General features: G+C 44.9%; 1 protein-coding gene across 3 annotated transcripts in view; it reads right to left on the bottom strand.

Moving 5' to 3' along the window:
• SIN3A (SIN3 transcription regulator family member A) overlaps positions 1–21,935 on the bottom strand; it is a 67,794-nt gene extending 45,859 nt beyond the window's left edge. The window contains exons 1-2 of one of the 3 annotated variants that reach the window (XM_060096972.1): positions 21,873–21,935; positions 741–962 (exon numbers count right to left, since the gene is read on the bottom strand). In XM_060096972.1, the coding sequence (XP_059952955.1) occupies positions 741–929 (189 nt within the window). In that variant the 5' untranslated portion in view covers positions 930–962; positions 21,873–21,935. Of the gene's footprint in view, positions 1–740; positions 963–17,445; positions 17,465–17,509; positions 17,770–21,872 lie in introns of those variants that run through there. The other 2 variants (XM_060096971.1, XM_060096973.1) reach the window with 2 other exon arrangements.
• Between the last annotated feature and the right edge of the window lie 1,092 nt (positions 21,936–23,027).

The raw sequence follows: 23,027 nt of genomic DNA, 5'->3' as shown, positions 1-23,027 counted from the left end.
ACAGTTCCTGTCTAACAGGAAAAGTCTGGAAACAGCTTGATAGTCCATCAACAGAAGAATGGATAAATTAATTGGATATATTAATATAATTCATAACTAAGTGAGAATGACTCAATTGGTCACATACTAAATATGGATAAGTCTTAGGAACCACGCTGAGTGAAAAAAAGTGAGTCAAAGAAGAAAATATAAGTTTTCATTTATATACAAGTTCAAAAATACCCAAACTAAACAACTTTATTGTCTAGAGGTATAAACAAAATGATTTTATATAGCACAAGGAGTTCTACTCAATAATCTGTAATGGCCTAGATGGGAAAAGAATCTAAAAAAGAGTGGATATATGTATATGTATAACTGATTCACTTTGCTGTACACCTGAAACTAACACAACATTATAAATCAACTATACTCCAATCAATCAAAAATAAATAAATGATTTTAAAAAACTAAATAAAGTCAAGGGAATTATAAACCCAGATTAGTGGCTACCTCTAAAGGGAGGGAAAAGGAAAAGGGATCAGGGAGAGACAGTGAACTTCAAAGGTCATGATAACATTTTTTTTTAAAAAGTGCATGGTAAATACACAAGTGTACATTGTTTACATTATTTTTTATACCTTACATATATCTCATAAATAAGTTTTTTAATATCTGAATGTTTAATAAAAATTTTTTAATTGGGTAAAATCACCAGTGTTCCTCTTTCACCCCTAGTCCCTTGATGGGCTCTAGTTTACCTGGTAACTGGGTGTCACAGAGTACTGAATTCCTGTGGCTGACTGCATGGTCTCAGACACCGCTTCATACACAGGAGGGGCAGGGGCAAGCACCCGGTGCTGGTGAGGAAAAGCCTCTGTGCTACCAGGGATCCGACGCTGCTGGGCCGCATACACCGGTGACTCCTGGTCATCCAAACGTCGCTTCATTCTGCACTCATGCTCAGGGATGCACTACAAAACCTGCAGAAATGAAAAGCAATCACATGCAAACCAATTCGCACTCCAATACAATGTGTACAACCAGTCACCCAAACTGGTATAAGCTCAACTCCCAGAATCAATGATTATCTACTTCATCCTAGAGATAATCACTGGGTAGTTTTGTGCATGCTGGTGCACACACTCCCAACAGTGGAAAGATTATCATAACTGAAAGACAAAATTTAAATACTAACATAGTTTGAATTACTCTGGTACTACAGAGTTGAAAAATAACCTCCAATTTAAAAACACAAAGATACACCTTTCTTCATTCTCTAGTTTTGTCAAGTGTCATCATCCCTAACATTAATTATATTATTCACATGCTATAAAAACATTCAAGTGTTTCTTCCTAACTCCTCTCAAAAGCTAGTACTATAATTCCCGTCTACTTTTTAAAATATGAATTGTTTCAACAATTAAATGGTATCATGGTAAGAACACTAGGTCAGGAGTAAGAAGACAATAGTTCTAGACTTGGCAATTTAAGAAACGATGTACACCTCAACAAGTTCCTCCTTCCGTGTGAGCTTGTTTCTCCGAAAATAAAATAAGGTTGAAATAGACCGTTGCTAAGGTTTCTCCTGACTCTAACATTCTTTAATCCTAAAGTGATTCCAGAATCCCTTAGTTTAATAATCCCCCTGTAGGGGAACACTTCCTTTCCTGCAGCACACAAAAAGTCTAATAAACACTATGGCCAGGAATCCAGATGGGTCTTTTCAGAGCTTTTCCAACATCGGTATCATTAATATAAGCATATCAATAAGAAAGAATGCTCCAGTCATCCAAAGACAAAATAGGGCCAAGGCCTACCAATTTTTGGTCACAAAAAAATCTTTAAAAAGACACCACGGCTGTGGTAAGATTAAAAATACAGTAACAGATCTCCAAGCCACTCCCTCTCCACCTAAAGTAAGGCTCTTTTTAAGACTGGGGGTGGGGGGCTTTTACCTACTTTCTACATCCACCCATACCTTTTTTCTTCATTCCCTGGGACCGTGCATGCTCTGAGGGGAAGCAGTCCTCACAAGGACTCCTCAAGGCTGCTTCACCCCTTCTCCATCCTCACCATCATCCTCGCCATCATCCTCAACCTGCCTGCCACTCGAATGCTCAGCCTTGAAATAGTGTCTTGGGTTTTTCTCACACCTTACAAACCTAAGTTAGACTCTGACACAGGAGCACAACTGTTTCATTTGCAAGCCAGCCATTTTCAATATTATTTTTCTGTAAATCGCAAGCTATAAATATCCTTCCTGTTGACTATAACTTATTTATTTACTTATTTATTTATTTAGCCACGCTGTGCGGCATGTGGGATCTTAGTTCCCCTACAAGGGATCGAACCCACACCACCTGCATTGGAAGCGTGAAGTCTTAACCACTGGACCACCAGGGAAGTCCCTGTTGACTATAACTTTAGATCAAAGGACTAAGTCTCCCAAATTTCTATGAACACTCAATCTCAACCTACTTGGGGATAAGTCTAATAAATGGACAAGACTGAAAAGTCTTAAAGACTTTTTGGCTGCTACTTCTATGTATACCCATGATCTAGATCACAGTTTGTTTTTGGGTTCCACTGGCTTGAAACTTAGATGCTTAAACACATCTGAGATTAATCTCTGGAACCAAAAGCCAGTCAATACCTCATAAATGGAAAACCAAATTTAGATCAGAAGAGCACAGCATAGGACTATGGAAAAAAACTAAAGTACCTGTCAAGACCTGGATTCTAGTCCAAACTCTGACTCGAAGCTGTATAACTTTGGTCCTGCTTCCTTATTTGCAAAAGGATGTAACTAGACTACTCTAGTGATTGCCAAATGCTGGTCTGTGGACAAGTCTATAGGAAAATGAAAAGGGTGGGGGGAGAGGGGATTGCAGTGAGTTTTTCATAGGTTAAGTATTAAAGAACTATGCTTTATTCTGAGATCATGTCCTATCTTTTAGCTATTAAAATATCATTTCTTTTATAAAGTGACTGTGATTCTATAAAGTATTTAACTTCATTTGCCTCTACAGAGTTTGCCTTCCAGACCATCTCTATGACACCATAGAGGCCGCCCAGGGTCTGCAATTTCTCTGAACTGTACTTTACTTCTTTAACAATAACCACCTTAATTCTATTCCCTAAGTGGTTCTCAAATCAATTGCTTCTTCTCTAGCCATACAGATACACCCTCATTTCGAGACCTTATCATCCCTTACCTCAATTGTTACCAACACCCTCCAGCCTCTCTCCCATCTAGTCTACCCTCTACACTGCTTTCAAAATGGTCAGCCTCAGGACTTCCCTGGTAGTCCAGTGGGTAAGACTCTGCACTCCCAATGCAGGGGGCCTGGGTTTGATCCCTGGTTGGGGAACTAGATCCCGCATGCGTGCCGCAACTAAGAGTCTGCATGCTGCAACTAAGAAGTCTGCGTGCTGCAACTATGGATCCTGCATGTCACAGTGAAGATCCCGCAAGCTGCAACTAAGACCCAGTGCAGCCAAAATAAACAAATAATAAATAAATATTTTTTTAAAAAAGGTTGGTCTCAAATGCAAATCCAATCCAGCTGTAAATCCATCATCTTAAGTGATGGCTTCCCATCACTTAAGAAAACAATCCAGGAATTCCCTGGTGGTCCAGTGGTTAGGGTTCGGCACTCTCACTGCTGAGGGTCTGGGTTCAATCCCTGGTCGGGGAACTAAGATCTCACAAGCCGCGCAGCACGGCCAAAAAAACCCAAAAAACAAAAACAAACAAACAAAATCCCCCAAAAAACAAAACAACAATAACAACCTAAATTCCTTAACTTAGCCTCATCACAGATGCTTAAACACTGTACATGCAGAAGGGAAAGATAACATAGTCAACAGAGTAACAGCATATATTGAATGCCAAGCACCATTCTATACAATTTACCAATAATAATTTAATCCCTACAACAACCCTATACGCAAGGTACTACTATTCTCTATTTTATAAATGAGAAAACTGAAACACAAAGATTAAAATTGCCCAAGGTTGCACAGTTAAAAGGCAAAGCTGGGATATGAATCCACAAAATCTGTCTCCAGAGCCTGGATTCTTTTTTTTTTTTTTTAATTGAATACAGAAGTATGTCCTTTTTAAAAAAATTATTTATTTATTTATTTAGGCTGCACTGGCTCTTCGTTGTGGTATTTGGGCTCTCTAGTTTTGGCGTGCGGGCTTCCCTAGTTGCAGTACGAGGGCCCTAGAGCGTACAGGCTCAGTAGCTGCAGCGCATGTGGGCTTAGTTGCAGTATGTGGGATCTTAGTTCCCTGATCAGGGATCGAACCCAGGCCCCCTGCATTGGGTGCGTGGAGTCTTAATCACTGGACCACCAGGTAAGTCCCCAGAGCCTGGATTCTTAACTACCTCACTATCCTGCCTCACACAGAAGAGGAGAAAACAAGGAGGAAAGAAGAGTTCCTTTATTTATTTAACACACACATGCATTGAGCAACTTCACCTTTAACGTCTCACACACTTAGCTCATTCATCCTTTCTTCAGCCTCAAACCAACAGCAGGAATGCTTTGGCAGCACTCATCCATTCAGTTAGCAAATACTTAGGGAGCAGATAAGAAGGTGGTAGATGATCTCAGCCCTTGCCCTAGAAAAGCTTAAAAACTAGTTGGAAAGACCATATACAGCCTCACTGGTATTCAAAGAAATATAAAGTAAAATGATTTCCCAAAGGAACTGCCAAAAATTAAGAGAATGATGATATTCAGCGTAGGTGAGAATGCAGGGAGACGCTCCTGGTGTAAGTTTTAATTGTTATAGACTATTTGGTTGGTAACTTGCAGGTTTTTATTAAATTTTTAAATTAAATTGAAAATCTGCATACCCTTCAATCACCTAGTAACTCCACTTCTAGGTCTCTATCCTATACATCTGCCAAGTATATTTACTGCAGCAAAGTATAAAAAATTTAAATGTCTATCAATAGCTAAATAAACTTGATCCATCCATATTAGGAAAACTATGTAGCAATTAGAAAGATTAGGGTTCATCTACAAGGAAAGCTGTCCTGGACATAATAAGTGAAAAGAATAAGCTATAGAATATATACAGGGTGATCTCAACACATACACCATGTACTCTTAAGATTTGTGCATTTCACTGTATATAAATCTGCATCAAAAGGAAAAGGCTAGAAACAAGCATTGAACTCTAGATAAGGAAATGCATGCTCAGGTACTCAGACAAAAGTGTAAGGAATTCCCTGGCGGTCCAGTGGTCAGGACACCACGCTTTCACTTTCAAGGGCCTGAAAAAAAGGAAGTGTACTAATGTCTGAAATGTACTTAGAATACCATCAAGAAATCAGTTTGGACTAATAGATGGAAGAATGGATAGATGGATATATGATAAGGGAAGTACTGTAAAAATGGTAATGGTAAAATCCAGGTAGTGTGTATATATGGGTGTCAACTATAAAATTACATCAAATCTTGGGAGGAAAAGCTAACAATACAAACTAGTTCACAAGTGGTACTAATAAGCACTAGAAACTTGGAAGGGAGAAGAAGTGTGTACAGTGAGAAAGAGTCTACGGAGAAGGTAAATGTTTAGTTATCTCTTGAAAATTAGGGATGAATTAGGGCATGGGGGATACAGGATGAAATTAAAATATTACAGTAACTTTGGACTTACAGGCAATAAACAGCTATTTAAAATCTTTGCCAATTCATTCACCCCACAAATAATTCCCGAGTGCCAGGCTCTGTACTTAGTGTTGGGGCTCCAGCACTGAATAGGATATTTCCTGATCCACAACAACCAAGTCTTCCATATCTAACTGCTATCAGTTGATGTGCTCCTCACAACAGTCCTGTCACACGAGCACACCCAGAAGCCTCCTATTTAGAGGCAAACTAATACTCAAAGAAATTAAGTGACGTTTTCAAGGTCACATAGATGGTTAAAGGAACAAGACGGTAGACAGACCCTTTCTCCTTGGAATACATGATCAATCTGGAGTAGAAATATAAGTATTTGAATGCCAAATGATGGAGCCACAGGACAGAAAACTACTTTCAAACCCTGCTTCAGCTGACATGATTTTCGCCTGCCACTACGGTCCCCAACTGTTTCAGATTTGAAGCTTACCCTGTTATCAAAACACTAGTCTAAGAAGATGGAATTTAAAAAGCCAAAAAAAAAAAAGGCACTTTGAGGGATAGAAACTAGTAAAGAGAGACTAATGTGAACAAACAATGGCACAGAACACTACATAGTCATCTGGCCATGTGTTATAATAAAAAGTGGGAATAGCTCCAAATCATCATGCAAGGAAATCATAATTCCCAAATAAAGTAAGTAGAGCAGGATAATTCTGATATTGCAGGGGAGTATTCTGGAGTACAGCAAGACAACTGACGAACAAATGTGACATGTTTCGGACAAATGTTAGAAGGGCAGAGGTAAAAGCTAATCCCTTCAGAACCAGAAAAATAAAAACTAACTTTCTAGTTTTACAACCTAAATGTCTTTAATCACAATAAAGAGTTGGCCTCCTAGAAATCCAGACATCTCTCCATAATTATTAGAATCCAAATGGAAAATCCAACTTTAAAGAATCTTTTCATTAAATTAAATTTCACAAATTGGCTTAAATGGAAACAATAGAATTATTTCAGTCAAGATAAGCTCAAAGTAACAGTGTGTATGGAACAAACCACCTTATCATGGAGGGTTTTAAGTCTACATGCTTTCTTTTTGAAATGCATTTAATTTATGGTTGACCCTTTAGTGCCTCTTGATTTTGTGTTGATATTATCTTGAATTAGGCACACTTTAAAGTTCTTTTATTTATATAAGAAAAAAATCTGAAATTATTCTCTTCCTGGTGGTCAACATCACATGAAATCACATAAAATTGTGCCCTGGTCAGTTTATTTCAATCAATACTCTTGAAAAAATGGAAGGCTTCTCTTCAAAAGCAAAGAAGCTTTTATCAAAGCATTAAGTGAATGTAATTACTTCAACCCAGTAAAACTGCCTGCCATCGTCTACTTCAAAATCTGTCCAAAGATCCACTTCTGGATTTAAATCTGCTAGAAAATGAAAAACGTGTTCCAGAATGAAAAAGTCAATCTATTTATATTTCCCATACTACTCAGAATAATCACTCAACAAAATTAACAACCCATTCTTCTCAAAACACCATAATATGATACCCAAGCCTCCCCTGAAAGTAGTTTCACATTCTTCTGATGAGGTAGTCCCCCAACCTGGGGAGATTTTGCCCCCAGGACGCATTTGGCAATGTTGGAAGACATTTTTGGTTGTCACAATTCCGGGAGAGGGGTGCTACTGGCTTCTCATGAATAGAGGCCAGGGATGTTGCCAAACATCCTACAGTGTACAGGATAGCCCCCCACAACAAAGAATTATTCAGCCCAAAATATCAATAGTGCCAAGGTTGAGAAACGATGTAATATAATGACAATCCCATTTGACATATACGTTTTGTGAGCTTTGGTGGAGTTATGTCATACTACAGTGTGACAACAATTTTTAACAAGGTGACTCAGGATAATTATTTTGTATATGCAGACAATAACACTGCTTTCTTTACGACATGTGATTCACCTTTAACCCTCAGTGTACCACAAAAACTTATCATTACATTATCATTTATCATTTGGGCTAAAAATACCTTTATTAGAAATTTTAGTAAGAATTTAGGACTTGCCTGGTGGCGCAGTGTTTAAGAATCTGCCTGCCAATGCAGGGGACACGGGTTTGATCCCTAGTCCAGGAAGATCCCACATGCCGTGGAGCAACTAAGCCCATGCACCACAACTACCGAAGCCCACACACCTAGAGCCAGTGCTCCGCAACAAGAGAAGCCAACACAATGAGAAGCTGGTGCACCGCAAAGAGTAGCCCCCCTCGCCACAACTAGAGAAAGCCTGTGCACAGCAATGAAGACCCAACACAGTCAAAAATAAATTAATTTTAAAATAAATTAATTAGTTAATTTAAAAAAAGAATTTAAACAGCAAATCCAAATTTTTATTCCGTGTTTTCCTGGTTTTGAAGATATAAATACCCAAAACAGGCACTATTCTTTACAATGCAACTGACTAGTCATCAACTGTCATGGATGAACTTGGAACATAGCCATTCTATAAACTTTGATTCTAGATTTCAGGTAAATCTCAAGTAAAGTTCTAGCTTACTGTCACTTTTGGGGTTTTTTTTCCCCCTCACATGATCAAACACAACTTTGAAAACTTACTTCTTAATTTTGCTGAAGAGAGAACAATCATCTTCTACACTCCACAAATGCAAGCGTTCTCAGTTTGAGACTAATAAATACCAATTAAACTATCAATCCAATGATTTTTCTTTTTCATTTCTACATGTTTCCTTCCAGTCACCTCCGTACACACACCTGTCTTTGGCATCTGTCCACTTACAAACCACATCAATTAAGTTTTGGTATAAAAACATCATAAAAGATTAAAGATTAGAGAACACCATTGTACATGCTTTTAGCAAATTGGAATGGTTTGGATTGGATTCTTGTTGAAAATATTGCACTCTGGGGAGTTCCCTGGTGGTCCAGTGGCTAAGACTCCACACTCCCAGTGCAGGGGGCCCAGGTTCGATCCCTGGTCAGGGAACGAGATCCCACATGCCACAACGAAGATCCTGCATGCCACAACGAAGATTCCCGTGTGCTGCAACTAAGACCCGGCACAGCCAAAGAAAGAAAGAAAATATTGCATTCTGAAGTCCTTCCTGTTGAATGATTCCTCGATGAGGACATCATACTCCTCGCCCACACCCCGCCCTCAGAAGTATATTGTCCACTCATAAATTCTTCAGTTTGAGAAAATTCATCTAGGATACTGTCATCTGAAGACTCAAAGTCTGCAGCTTGGCTTATACAATCAATTCTACCATCATCATTACAGCCTACAGTGTTGCTATCTGTTGCACTGCTTTCATCTATTAGTTCCTCTAATCACTGTGAAATGTATTCCTCTGTTAGTTTTCTTGTCTTTGCCATCATTGGAGGAAAACGAAAGATTACGGGTTATCAAACATGTTGAATGAAAACTTAAAAAAACTGTAAAAATAGTAGTATAAAGAACTTTCATACCCCTTTCACCCCAAATGGTAACATCTTACATAATGTTAAAGATGGCATCCCCCAACTTTCTGTACACTTTCTTGAAAGATGCTGTAATGCTTTGGGCAAAGCAGTAAGAAAACTGAAGTAGTGATGACTTATTTTACTACTGCATCATCCTTCTAAGGCAATTCATCATTCTTCCATTTTCTTATTATTTTAGGGTTTTTTTTAGCATAGTTGGGAATAATTGATGAGTAATGCTAAAGTAATTCCTAAGATGATAAAAGACCAAAACGTTTCAAGATATAGGATAACTAAGATCATCAATATCCTACAATACAGATCAGATGTATAAGCGGTTATAGCTAAAATGAGTTTATTCCATTAAAAAGAAAATAAGTAAATTTTCTCTTCGTTCTTCTGAAGACATCTCATAAAGAATAAACTCATTAAATATAAATCTTTACAAGTAGTTAATACTGCTCAAAAAGAAACTCAAAAACTAAAATTGCATCTAACTGACACTGATGTTATAGGTAGAATATGGACAAGAAAATATTTGGTTCAATTCAAAAGATATTAATAATTATATCAATGTTCACATTCTGATCTGATCACTGTACTATGGCAATTCTTGTATTATTTTTTGCAACATTTTTTAAGCCTGAAATTATTTCAAAATGTAAAGTTTAGGGACTTCCCTGGTGGTCCAGTGGTTAAGACTCCACACTCCCAATGCAGGGGGCCCGGGTTCGATCCCTGGTCAGGGAACTAGATCCCGCATGCCACAACTAAAGATCCTGCATGCCACAACTAAAAATCTCATGTGCTGCAACTAAGAACTGGCGCAGCCAAATAAATAAATAAATAAATAATTTTTGAAGTTTTAAAAAAATTAAGTATTAATAGTAGGGGAATATAAAAGAAGGAAATCATTGTGTATACCTATTCTCAAGGACATTAACATTTAGTTTGTGTGACAAGTTTTCTATAAACTAACTAGGAATGGTATAAAACAACAAGACTAAGTGTAACAGAAGATACACTAGCTGAAGCTATAAAGAAAGCATTATAAAGAATAGAACCCAAGGTAGTTCTTAAGATGATAGGTAGATGTGTCACTCACCTCATACTGCCTCTATCCTATTAGCTGTATTTCTGCCCCTACACAGACATAGGCACACAAACCTTTAACCATCTTTGTATCCTCCACCGTGCTTAGCATAGTGCTTTGCTGTGATGGAAACCAAATCATTCATTCACACATGCATGCATCCTCTAGTATTTATTGAGCACATACTATGTGCCAGGAATTGTTCTGGGAGCTAGGGATATAGATGTAAATAAAACAAAACTCTCCTCCCTCAGGAAGTTTACATTTTAGTGGGAGAAATAGACAACAAGATAATAAACAGTGTTCAGAATATCAGACAGTGACAAGTGCTAAGAAGAAAAAGCAGAGAATTTTTGAAAGTTTAGATAAGGGTGACCAAAGAGTACCTCACTAATATAAAGTAACTTTTGAGTAAATGAAGTAAGGAGTTACCCATGTGGAAATCAGTAGAAGAACCATTATAGGCTGAGGGGACAGCAAACACGAAGACTCTGATATACATATATGCTTGGTATTTTCCGAGAAAAGCAAAAAGGCCATGTAGTTGGAGCAGAATGGAGGAAAGAGAGACTAGTAGGAAATGAAGTCAGAGAGGTAATGGAGTTCAGGGTAGTAGGTAGGGAGCATACCATGTTTGTTCTCATAGGTCATAATAAGAACTCAGACTGAAATGGGAAGCCGTTGGAGGGTTTTAAGCAGAGAATCACTTGGGTTGCTATCAATATGTTAAGAACAGACTGAAGAGGGGCAATAACAAAGCAGAGAGAACAGTTAAGGTGCTACTGATATAACCCAAGCTAGAGATCTTAGTGGCACTCACTGCTGTAGTTGGGGGCTAGGGGGTGGTATCAAGTTGGTCAAATTCTGGATAGTACTTTGAATATAGAGCAAATAGTATTTATTTGCTGATAGACCACGTGTGAAAAAGAGAGAAGTCAAAGATGCCTGTTAGATATCCAAGAGGAAATATGAAGTGGGCCACTGGATTTGTTCATCTACAGTAAAAAGGAGAGGTCCCCAGGGAGAGACAGAAATTTGAGAGTTATCAGTATTGTTTAGATTTTGGAAAGCTAATACGGCGCATAGTGTAGCTCTCTATAATCAAGCACATTCACATTTCTGCACCAAGTGGGACAGCGTAGAACAGGTTGTCCCCCTAAATTAGTTGTGGAACCAAACTTACCAAAAAACAAACAAAAATTCTTGCATTTCAGAGTTGCAGATAAGAGACTGTGGCTCCGTATATCCTTCAACAGCCTGCAAGTCAATAAGCCTGGCACCTGGAGGATACCAGCAGGACTGAGGAAACATCCATTGCCACGAAGCTCATAAATACAAGTAACATGCAGGCGCACACACAGAAAAGCGGGTGAGGAGTACAAAAGCAAAAGAAGGGAGGGGCAAAAAAGAGATGTATCAGTTAGAAATTGCTACCAATAAATGCCTAACTAATTTTGAAGCCAACTGCCAATTAAACAGAGGTATCCTCTAGTTAGCAAACTTTAAAATGCCATTAGAGTTCAGGTTGTAAACTACTTATCTATCACCTGTGTGCCAGCATTGTCCTAGGCACTGAGGCTATCAAGAAAGTAAAGTCCCAATCTAGATGAACTGTGAGCCACTGTATAGCTCTCCCCTGATGAAAACCAGTATCAGGTTGTTGACCTGCAAATATACAAGGACAAAAAAAAAAAAAAAAAATCTGCATTTCGTTATAACTGACAACAAATCCCACTGGGCATGTCTTTCGTGTGATTTTTTGTTTTTGTTTTTTTTGGGGGGGGCATGTCTTTTGAAGAAAGACCCCAAAAGAAAGTTACAAAACTAAAGAAAGTCAAAGTTTTTTTTAATGTGTTGTTAAAAGACAATCGAACAGATAACTGTATAAAGATAATTAAAATTCATATTTAAAAAGAAAGCTGTCTGTCAGAAAAACAAAACTCCTTGAAATATTTGGAAAGAATATAATGTAATAATGGCAGAACCCTGATTCAGACTACCCAAGTATGCTGCTAGATGAATTTCATTATTTGACCTTAACCTCAACAAAAAACAAACACCCAGAATTAATTACTTAAACTGTAACAAGAAAAAGATTAAAATCCTAAGATATTACCTCTACTACTCACTTATTAAAGTAGCAGAAACAGGAAAGCATGTGAAAGAAAAGAAGTATTAGGAAACAACAGTTGACCATATTAATAATATATCTTCAGCTTGACAGAGTAACAGCAACAAGTTATGCCAAGTCCATAATTTCTTCACTGTGATTCTTAACTACCTTCCAAAGCAGTAGGAGCAATCACATCTGCAAACTGAAGAGAAAAGGATGCACAAACTCTGGAAGACAGACAATTCATGTGCCATTTTCAATACAATGCCACCTCTTCTAACATTCCAAAGCACTCTCTGGGGGTATTTTGAGCCTAACAACTCCCTTAAACTAGATGTATGATTTCAGATTCCTCCCTCCTGTTTCTCATTCAGTGTCCCCTCTTCTTCTTCCCACCAAAAGGTAGGCTCTCCTCTGAATTCCTTACAGCTCTTTGTACTTGACTCTTATGCACTCAACCTACACTGATGTGTAGTAAATTCATATTATATGTGTATTTACCTTTCCTTCTAAGAATGTAAACTTCTTGGGAACAGAGACTCTTCCTGTGTCAGTCCAGAGCTATTTTAGATGCTCAATAACCTTTAAAATTGTGAATCACTCTGTTGTACACCTGAAACTTACATAATATTGTACATCAACTATACTTCAATTAAAAAAAAAGGTAGTCAAGAATGCATGTTCAGGGCTTCCCTGGTGGCGCAATGGTTAGGAATCCGCCTGCCAATACAGGGGACACGGGTTCAAGCCCTGGTCGGGGAAGATCCCACATGCCGTAGGGCAACTAAGTCCACGCACCACAACTACTGAGCCTGTGCTCTAGAGCCCGCGAGCCACAACTACTGAAGCCCAGCGCCAAGAGCCTGTGCTCCACAACAAAGAAAAGCCACTGCAATGAGAAGCCCGCACACCGCAACGAAGAGTAGCCCCCCCGCTCGCCGCACCTAGAGAAAGCCCGTGCACAGCAACGAAGACCCAATGCAGCCCAAAATAAATAAATTAATTAAATAAATTTTTTAAAAAAAGAATGCATGCTGAGTGACTTCGCTGGTGGTCAAGTGGTTAAGAATCCACCTTCCAATGCAGGAGATGCAGATCCAATCCCTGGTCAGGGAACTAAAATCCCACATGCCACTGGGCAAATAAGCCCTCATGCTGCAACTACTGAGCCCACGTGCTCTGGAGCCTGCGCACCAAAACTAGAGAGAAGCCTAAGCACCACAACTAGAGAGAAGCCTAAGCACCACAATGAAAGATCCCACGTGCTGCAACTAAGACCCAACACAGCCAAATAAATAAATTTAAAAAAAGAAAGAAAAAAGAATGCATGTTGACTCAATTTACCTTTAGAATCTGAATCCCAATCTTTTCCCCCAATGTGCTTTCAGAAGCACATTGCTGGGGACTTCCCTGGTGGTCCAGTGGCTAAGACTCCACACTCCCAATTCAGGGGGCCTGGGTTTGATCCCTGGTCAGGGAACTATATCCCACATGCCGCAACTAAGAGTTTGCATTCCGCAACTTAAGATCCCTCATGCGGCAACAAAGATCCTGCGTGCCACGACTAAGACCCAATGCAACCAAATAAATATTAAAAAAAAAAAAGCACATTGCTGCTTCCTCCAAAAATTAAACATAAAATTACCATATGATTACCTAGCAAAATTACCTAGCAATTCCACTTCTGGGTATATACCCAAAAGAATTCAAAGCAAGTACTTGAAGAGACATTTATACACCCATGTTCACAGCCGCATTACTCACAATAGCCAAGAAGTGGAAACGACCCAAATGTCTATCGACACATGAATAGATAAACAAAATGTGGATGACGGTGATGACTGCACAACAATGTGTATGTACTTAATGTCACTGAATTGTACATTTAAAAAATAGATAAAATCATAAATTTTACGTTATATATGTTTTACCACAAGTGGAACAAAAAAAAAAACCCACGCTGCTCGTTCTCCATTTACTATACCCTTAGACCAGAGGCAGCTGAAGTATAGCATTAAGAGCGTGGACTCTGGAACCAGAACGTCTGGGTTCGAATTCTGGATTAGTCACTTAGCATATGTCTAACTTCTCTTTCCCACTGTTTCCTCACCTTTAAAACACAGATTTCATAGTACCCACTACATAGGGTTGCAGTGAAGATTAAAGAGATTAATAAATGTATAATACTTAACTCAGTGCCTGGGGGGTAGTAAAGGGCTCGATAAATGTAAGTTCTCTTATTATTATTCAATGAGACAGAGGATGTAGTTTGAAAAAGCATTTAACATCATCTATATAAGAATCTACAGAAAATAAAGTTTAACAAACTTTTGGTTGATGGAGTTATCCAGAAGAGTAAGAAAGCCTTTGAAAGCACTGCACTAGATTACTGAATGCCATGGACATAATCTTTTAATTCCAACTAAAATTCACAGCCATTAATATCTGCCTTGCATAGCTCTCCAGTATATCTTGTCTGTTTACATTTAAGATGTAAACAGGACTATGCTTTGCCAGGAATTTTATCAAATTACTACACACCACCTTCCTTAAAAAAAAAAAATTTTTTTTTACTCTTTAGGTGAAAACTTCTTAATTACAAAATGCAAATCTCTCTAGGGTCTCTGACTCTGACAAACCTATAGTATATGATACTGATATCTGGAGAGAGAAAAAGCATTTATGAAAACTTTCCTAATACAGCATATCCAGGCTCTTACTTGAATTCTTAAAGCCTACGTGGGACTTCTGACCCTGGTTCGCCAACAGACACCATATTCTTTTTTTTTTTTTAAATAAATAAATGTATTTATTTATTTATTTTTGGTTGCGTTGGGCCTTTGTTGCTACTTGCAGGCTTTCTCTAGTTGTGGTGCGCGGGCTTCTCATTGCGGTGACTTCTCTTGTTGCGGAGCACGGGCTCTAGACACGCAGGCTTCAGTAGTTGTGGCATGCGGGCTCAGTAGTTGTGGCTCGCAGGTTTCAGTAGTTGTGGCACGCGGGCTTCAGTAGTTGTGGCGCACGGGCTTAGTTGCTCCACAGCATGTGGGATCTTCCCGGACCAGGGATCGAACCTGTGTTCCCTGCATTGGCAGGCGGATTCTTAACCACTGCACCACCAGGGAAGTCCCAATATATTCTTTAAGGGTATGAATTAGGTCTTTTATGTTTCCCAGCACACAGCACTGCAAATGGTAGGAACAACTATGTGTTGACCAAACTTTCCTCAATGGTAAATTCTCCACTATTTTCACAAACTTTGTCAGTTTATAGCATCAGGAAAAACACCCAGGTTTTCTGTCTCCACACCAGTTCTACCACAGCCACCATTAACCAAACTAAAAAGCTACTGTTGCCATTGCTACTTCTTTAGCTAAGAAGGTGAGACTTAATCTCTTCACATGAGTATAGCACATGGCACCACGCTCTCAGTCCCAACTGAGCAAAGCACAAATCTAGAATTTAACTTCAGTTCAGCTATTTAGCCAGAGGGCTTGCTCAGATATTAGTGCATAAATAAACATATTTGTTCCTTGTTTAATTTCTCATGAAAAATATCGAAAACACAAGTAATTTCTCTTAAGAAAAGATAATGTCTCAACTCAGAGCAAAACTCTCAATTAAACTGGTTCATTAAACTTGAAATGTCCTAAGGCAATTTCCCAATACAGGTTGGAGGGCAACAAGTCACAGACACAAGGCTACGCTAGTCCTCGATTTCACCCTACTCTCTGTAAAAAAAAATAGGGCAAGAACAGTGTTTTATAGAATATAAATAGAAAGTGGTCTAGATGTTCTAACAGAATTACATAAAACAAGCAGACTTTTCAAGAACACCTGAAGCTACCTAAATTGCAACTTATTTATTTGAGAAATTAAATAACAGAACCACCAGTACAATTAAAGCATTCAAAAATGCAGAAGCTGAGGAAATTGGAGTATTTCATTCAAAGTCTGAGTTTTTAAAACAAATCACCATCTTCTATAAAAGTTCATTTTTTTTTAATATAATGTAAGTCCAACCCTTCCTTTTCTAAATTTCAGCCTTGGGAAGAGGAGTTTCCACATCCTTTTCTTGGCTAACTGGGTTTGAAGTTCTAAGGCACCGAAATAGTGGTGAAGTCTAACTACCCACCATCCCATTGGCTCAGAGGAAACCCCGCCCCGTACAGCCACGGTAACCCAACATCGAGGGAACTCCAGGAAAGGTTGTCCCCAGCCACATTTCTAGTCTCTGATGAGTCTGCCCCTCCCCCCACCATCACCGCTGCAGAAGCACGGTCTCAGCACGAGCAGCACTCGACCGCAGACTGCAACGAAAGGACCTTGAGCACCTCGCCCCAATAATTACAACCGAGAGGGGAGGGGCGGGGACCACGATCCCACTGTCCAGGCTGCATGGTGCCATCCATGCTGCACCAAGCAAAGCAGAGACAACAGCTCTGGCACCTGACCCTCGTGCCCCAGGCAAAAGGCATGGCTGAGCCACAAGAGAAAGCCCTGACATCTCCACAGTTTGCAGTCTGGGGGCCCCTCCCACCCAAAAGAGACGTAGGGCGGGGCAGATCTAGGCGCCGCGACTCCCAGCCAGACCGGACAGCGGGCTTTCCCGAGCCCCGCCTCACTTGCCAAGGAGGCGGAAACCCGCGGAAGGGGGAGGACGGCCAGGGGGAGTGGCATCGCCGCTCCAACTGCCCCTCCGGCCAACCGGATCCCGGGAAGGCGGAGGAAGGCGGACTTCACGCCCCCTCCCTGCCGCGCCCCGAAGCCACAAGCGGGAGACCCCCCAGGCCGTCCCCTCACCCCAGCAGGCCAGTGCAAGGCCGCCCAGCCGAGGCCCCGCCCAACCCGGGAAGACCGGAGGGGTGGTCGACCGCAAAAAGCACTTAGCACAGGGCCCAGCCCCGCCCCTTTCTCCACAATCGCACGCGCGCGCCGGCCCCGCCCCTGAGCGGCGGCGCGAGAGCCCGCCCCCTCCGCGCGCACCGGGACTACGCTCTCCTCCCCCTCCCGCACCGAGAGCTGGCCCGCTCCGCCCCCCACCCCCCTCACACATCCACACGCCTCCCGCCCGCCTGCTCTACGGGAAGCCGAGGAGGTCAGTCCCCCCAAAAACTACACACCCTCGAGTCCGGCGTTACCCGCCACCAGGCTCCCTGCCCCGACCCCGGCCCGGCGTGCTCTCACCGCAAAGCTGCTTCGGCCGCTCTCACTGCGTGTCCCTCTCAGCATGAGCCTCAGGCTCAGCACGGAGGCCCCGAGAAACGCGCGGGGCACAGGCCCGCCAAAGCGGACTGGCAGCCTCCTCTCCGCTAACGAAGCGGTCACAGGCCCCAGTGCCCAGACTGGGAAGGAGGGAGGGAGGGAGGGAGGGAAACTCCAAGGGGGGAAGGGGAGGGGGGGAAGATGGAGAAACCGTCTCCGCCGCCTCTACCGCCGCGGCCGCTTCTCTGTTACCCGGGAAATCCCGCCCACTCACCCGGCCCGCCCCGCAGAGGGAAGACTCAACTTCGCTCCGCACAGGCCGTACTATCCGCCTGTCAAAGGTTTAGCCAATCGCTGTGCCCCGGCTGCCGACTGCCCGCCCCTTCCCCCCCGGCTGGGAGGGGAGGGGGGAAAGCCGCTCACCTTCTCCACGCCCTTATTGGCGGGGAGCTTCCCTAACTCAACCCCGCCTATTGGAGACGAATTGCTGAATCCCACCCCCAAGCCGCAATACTATTGGAGGAAGCCGGGAAGCTCTTCACGTCTCATTGGAGGACTCCACATGTCCCTCCCCTTGCCCTCTCAGCTACAGGCCCAACAACTCCGCTCCCGCCCTCGCCAGTCATTGCATTGGAAGGCTACCCCTAGCTCTCTGGCTGCCCCAGGAAGGTAAGTAACCGATGTGGGGTAAAAATGTCCGTGCGACAGTCTCCTCCTACCGCACTGCCGGGCCAGGCCCCTCCCCCAACCATCGGATTGGGTATCTCGACGCCGGTAGGAGCCTCTATTGGCTAGGATGCCCGTCTAGGAAGAAGCTGACTCCGCCCTGCGCGAGGAGGCTGAACCTTAGCAGTCCTTTTGTGGAATGTTTACACTAGAGACTGAAGCGGAGAGAGTTCCAGGGCCTGAAACAGGAGGTGGTGCGGAGCTCAGCAGCGGGAATTCGATGCCCTGGGATTTGAAAGGGAGAGGCAGCGGCATTGCCACCCTGCAGGACCCCCTTACAAAAAATGATAAAGAGAACCTCATCATTCCCATCCAGTTCTCTACAATTTACATTTCCGCACACTGCCTCCTTGTAAACACAAATATACGGAGCAGCCGACAGCTCCTTTCAGTAAGTACAGAATACAGAATTAAGGGCTGGAGACCAAAGTCGAGGAATAGCCCCAGGGGTTGTTCAGCCCGCAGCTAGTGGTGGCTGCATACTTCAATCGCCGACACTCCCTAAACCTGAATATGCAGTCTTAAGAGGGCGGAGATAACCAAAATGAGGGCAGGGCCCCAAGAGCCAACGCCCTGGCAAGCCTCCGGAAGGCGGAGCGTAAAGCGTAAGGCACTAGCGATCTCCAGAGTAGAACTGGAGGCATCAGACTTGAAGAACTGAGGAAGGAGACCAACAGGCCACGGCATAAATGAATCCTACGCCACACTTAAAGAGAAATGATAAAAATTCCAGAGTTGGGGACAATAATAAGAACAGCTGTTCCCTCCTCCTTGGCCAACGAGTGTTAATGACAGTCCCTAGGCCCTCTCTGTGTAGGTAATATGGCCTTGAACAGAGAGACAAAGTGCTTGCGATACCTAGGTGGCTTTTATTTATTCACTAAATAGGGCGAGCTGACGCTGGCCTTGCTTTGGGGGGCGCTCACGGAGCGCCAGGAGGGGAGGGGGCGGGACTAGAGTTTTCCCGCTCTCTTCCGCAAAAAGGCTACTCCCCCAAGAGAGCTGAGTCAGTATCCAAGAGGCAGGCCCCAGGTAACTCACTCCTAGGTCCTACCTTGTCCTCCTGCAATCTGCCGGAGACCACAAGTGAGCGCTGGCAACAGGTGGGCCTGACTCCAAGCCGCAAGGACAAGGCAGCGAACTGTGAACTCCGTGAATAGCCGACAGATGGGAGCAGCCTCGCCGGGAGCTAAGCCCTGCCCCAGGACGGAGCTCAAAAAATAAGTCACACCAGCGAAACAAACGAGACCCCCAGGCCAAACCTCTAGGAGGTTACGAAGAAGAGGTAATTGTGCAGAACTGACCGAGGGCTATTTTAAGTCTGGGCCGTCCTCCGCTCCCTGGACTGGGTGCCACACGGCGCTCCCACCTGGACACCAAGAACCACTTGGAACCCAAGCATAATTGGGCCGCCCTCGACTTTTCTGTCAACAAGGGATGAGCTGCCCTGGGTCTTGCCTAAGGCATCCAGGCCAATCCTAAGTTGCTTAGAGTTTTTGATAAAGCCAAGTAAGGACAGCGGCTGCCTTGTGCTGGGAAGAAAACACACTGCCAGCGTCCGCAGCATTCTCAAGCTTAAGCCTAGGGCGATTTCCAGGAAGTCGAGAGTCGCGGGAAAAGCCAGGCCGCAGGGTCACAACTTTAGTATTTGGCGAGGAAGGATAGACCCCACACCCTCCTCCCAACCCTTGCAGAACCCCGAGAGCTAAGCCCCCCAAAGCCACCGTACACCGTCAACCCCTAACTTCATCGCAAAGGCTACCAGATCTCGAGACTTGGAGAAATCATTGTGTGCCTCTTGGCTCTCCCCGCCCCCCTTGACAAGGGCTCCAAGCCCGGGACTTCCGGGCGGGAGGACTGTTCGAAGGAGCTTAGGCGGGCCTCACACATGTGCTGAGCGCGCACACACGCTAGGGGAGGGGGCGGGGAACAGGGGTGGACTTCCCCCTCCAAGCTCTCTGCGCCTGAGGAGGCGGGACTACCCACCCCACCAATCAGAAGTAGGGGCGGGACCCTTGCGCCTCACGTAAGCCGCAGGAATCCTCCCTCCGCCCTTCACGGAAAAAAATCTTAGCAACTTAAACTCCAGCCCGGCCTCCGATAGGCGGAGCTCGGGAGAATGTCATCCAATCAACAACCGAGAAGGAAAAAAGGGAGCTTCGCTCAGCCAGTGGAAGACAAGAGAAGGCGGGCCCTCTGGAGGAGCCCGAGATGGGTGGAAGAGAGAGGGAAAGGCCCCGCCCCTCAGCTCCTCTCCGGGCCGGTTGCACAAGCCGTCGCTGGAGTAGATAGTAAACAGGCTAGGCCAAGGAGTGGAGGCAGGGGCAGCTCGGCGCCCCATGAGCCCGGGCCCCTGCGCCTCTTCTCCCGGCGTCGCCCCGCCCGACCTCGGCGGTTCGCGCCGGCGCCCCGCCTCCCAGCCCACGGCCGCCATCCCGGCTGACAGGCGCGCCCCCCGCGCCCCTCCCGCCGGCTGATGCATTTCCTTTTCCCGATTCCGAGCGTGGAGACTGTTTTCCCAGTTTCCGACCTTCACTGCCCCTTTCAGGCCACCCCCTCGTGGGCGCGCTCACACGTCCGTGCCCCCACCCCCGCCCCATCCGCGGGCAAACAGCACGGCCGGGGGAGGGGAAGGGAGCCACCGTCGCTGCCTTGGGGTGGGCGGGGAAGGAGGCAGCTCCATGTTTGCAAGAGGATCAGCTGGGGCCGCGGATCGCAGCCGCCGAGTTCGTGGAGGCTTTCCACACCCCCAGGCCGGGTTCCAGCGCCGAATGCTGGCTCTACTGCCACGGCTCGGGAGTTGGGAGAGCCCAGACCGGCGCATGGGTCTAGTGCCGAGGCGCTGGTGCTCTTTCCGGTGGCCTCCCCCGCCCCCGGCCGCCCCTCCCGCAAGTCCGGCGTTGCCCCCGCCCCCAGAGTCCATAACAACCGCGGGCCCTAGGCGCCCGCGCCTCTTCGGAGCGCGCCCACCGCCCCCTCCGACAAGTTTGCGGACAGAAACAAAACCCTCGGGCGGCTGCCGCCCTCGCCCGGCGTGGTTAGCGGGGAAAGCCGCCGGCCCGGACTCGCTCGTTAACTCCAGCTCTCGACCAACTCCCGGCGCCGCGGGCTCAGTGAGCCCGGCCGGCTTGGCTCAGGCCGCCGCCCCCTGCCGAGCCCGCGCGCCGCAGCCCGGGCCCGGTTCCAGTTGGTGTATGGAATCTCCCCTTTTTTCTTCTCTACAATAATTTTTTAAGGCATTGCAGGAGCGAGGGGGATCTCCTCCTGCCGGCCCCTTACCCAGTCCGTCGCCCAAACCTACCGAAACCGACCGCTCGGTGAAATAAACTAGGCAGCACGACCAGCGCACTGGCGACCCCGGGCCGGGCCGACCCCCTCCCCACGGATCCGGCCCGGCTTGGAAACACACACTGGCGAGCGGGCGGCGCCAAGAGCTCTCCTTCCTGGCCTGCCCCTCGCTCGGCTCCCTCGGCCGCCGGACTCCGAGCCTCCCCTAGTTCCGTCCCAGGGCCCGCGGCGCCTACACCATGGCGGACTGGCCAAAGCGACCGGCCGGCAAACAAGCCCCCCAAACCCTCGAGATTGGGGAGACCAAATTAAAAGCAGCTGTTTAACATACCTTCCGAGCCAGGCGAGGAGTACTGAATGGGGGGAACGCCCCCCACGGGCCATTGGCTCCCCGGTGCTCACGTCAGTCATACTGGGCCCGCCTCCTCCCCTCGCTCCACCTCTTCCCCTTCATTGAACGCCCCCTCCCTCCAAAAAATATAAACAAATTAATTAAACTAGTCGTGAGTGGGAGGCGCATCTCCGGCAGAGGTCCCTATCTCTGCCGCACCGCCGCTTCGAGTTTCTTGAGGCCCTTGGACTAGGAGACCTCCTGGGACTCAAAGATCCGCTGGGTGGATCCGGAGGAGGAGCTAGTGGGGCTACCTGGCCCCCACTTCCTTCATACACACACCCCATTTGGAGCTGAGCAGAGGGAGGCGGGTAAGGATACCCTAGCAACTGGCTGGAATGTCCCGACCCCCCCTGTCTAACCCGTGTCCGGCCCATTCTGTTAAGTGCCGGCCTAAAAATGAGCGGTATAAGCTGGAAGTCCTGTGTTGGGGCAACAGGCATTTGCCTAAGCACCTACTGGGGTGAGGCAGACACATTCATACTGTACCTGCTGCTTGGGTGCGATTACAGAGACTGAATGAGATGCTCACTATGTACCCTCCAAGGGCATCAGACCTAGCTGAGGAGATGCTACAGAAAGAGCTAAGGCAAGGTGGAAAATGTATATGTAATTCGACATCCACAGAAGCTCAGAACAGGGAGATTCTTTCTAGCTGAGGAAAACTGGGTGAAGCCTTCATGGAGAAGGTGGCACTCAGGTAGAAACGGAGGGGCAAGTTATTCTCAGCAAAGGACACAAAGAGGTAAATGCAAAGAAACATTAAGAACCATTTCAAGTGTGGCTGTAGTAATGAAACTCAGGGTTGGAAAGATGCAGTCAAAGAGCAGAAGACTTTACTACCTTGTTAACATTCTTAGACTTGCACAGCAGAATGTGCAAGCAGCATGGCCGGTCACAGGACCACAGGCCCAGAACTATGGTTTAAGATGCTCAACATCCCAGCAGCTGGATGGATTCTGAGGGTGGATTAGATGAGGGGTGCCTATAGGCAGCAAGGTGAGGCAGAAAGGCTGTTGTAATAGTGGGTTTGGAGACTACAGAGGTACATCTTCTGGTGGGAGGGGTAGATGGAGGGAGCCAAGAGGTTTCTCT

The sequence above is a fragment of the Mesoplodon densirostris genome, chromosome 4 (genome assembly GCF_025265405.1).
Source record: "Mesoplodon densirostris isolate mMesDen1 chromosome 4, mMesDen1 primary haplotype, whole genome shotgun sequence".
Lineage (NCBI taxonomy): Eukaryota > Metazoa > Chordata > Mammalia > Artiodactyla > Ziphiidae > Mesoplodon > Mesoplodon densirostris.
This window is presented reverse-complemented; position numbering and strand designations above follow the sequence as displayed.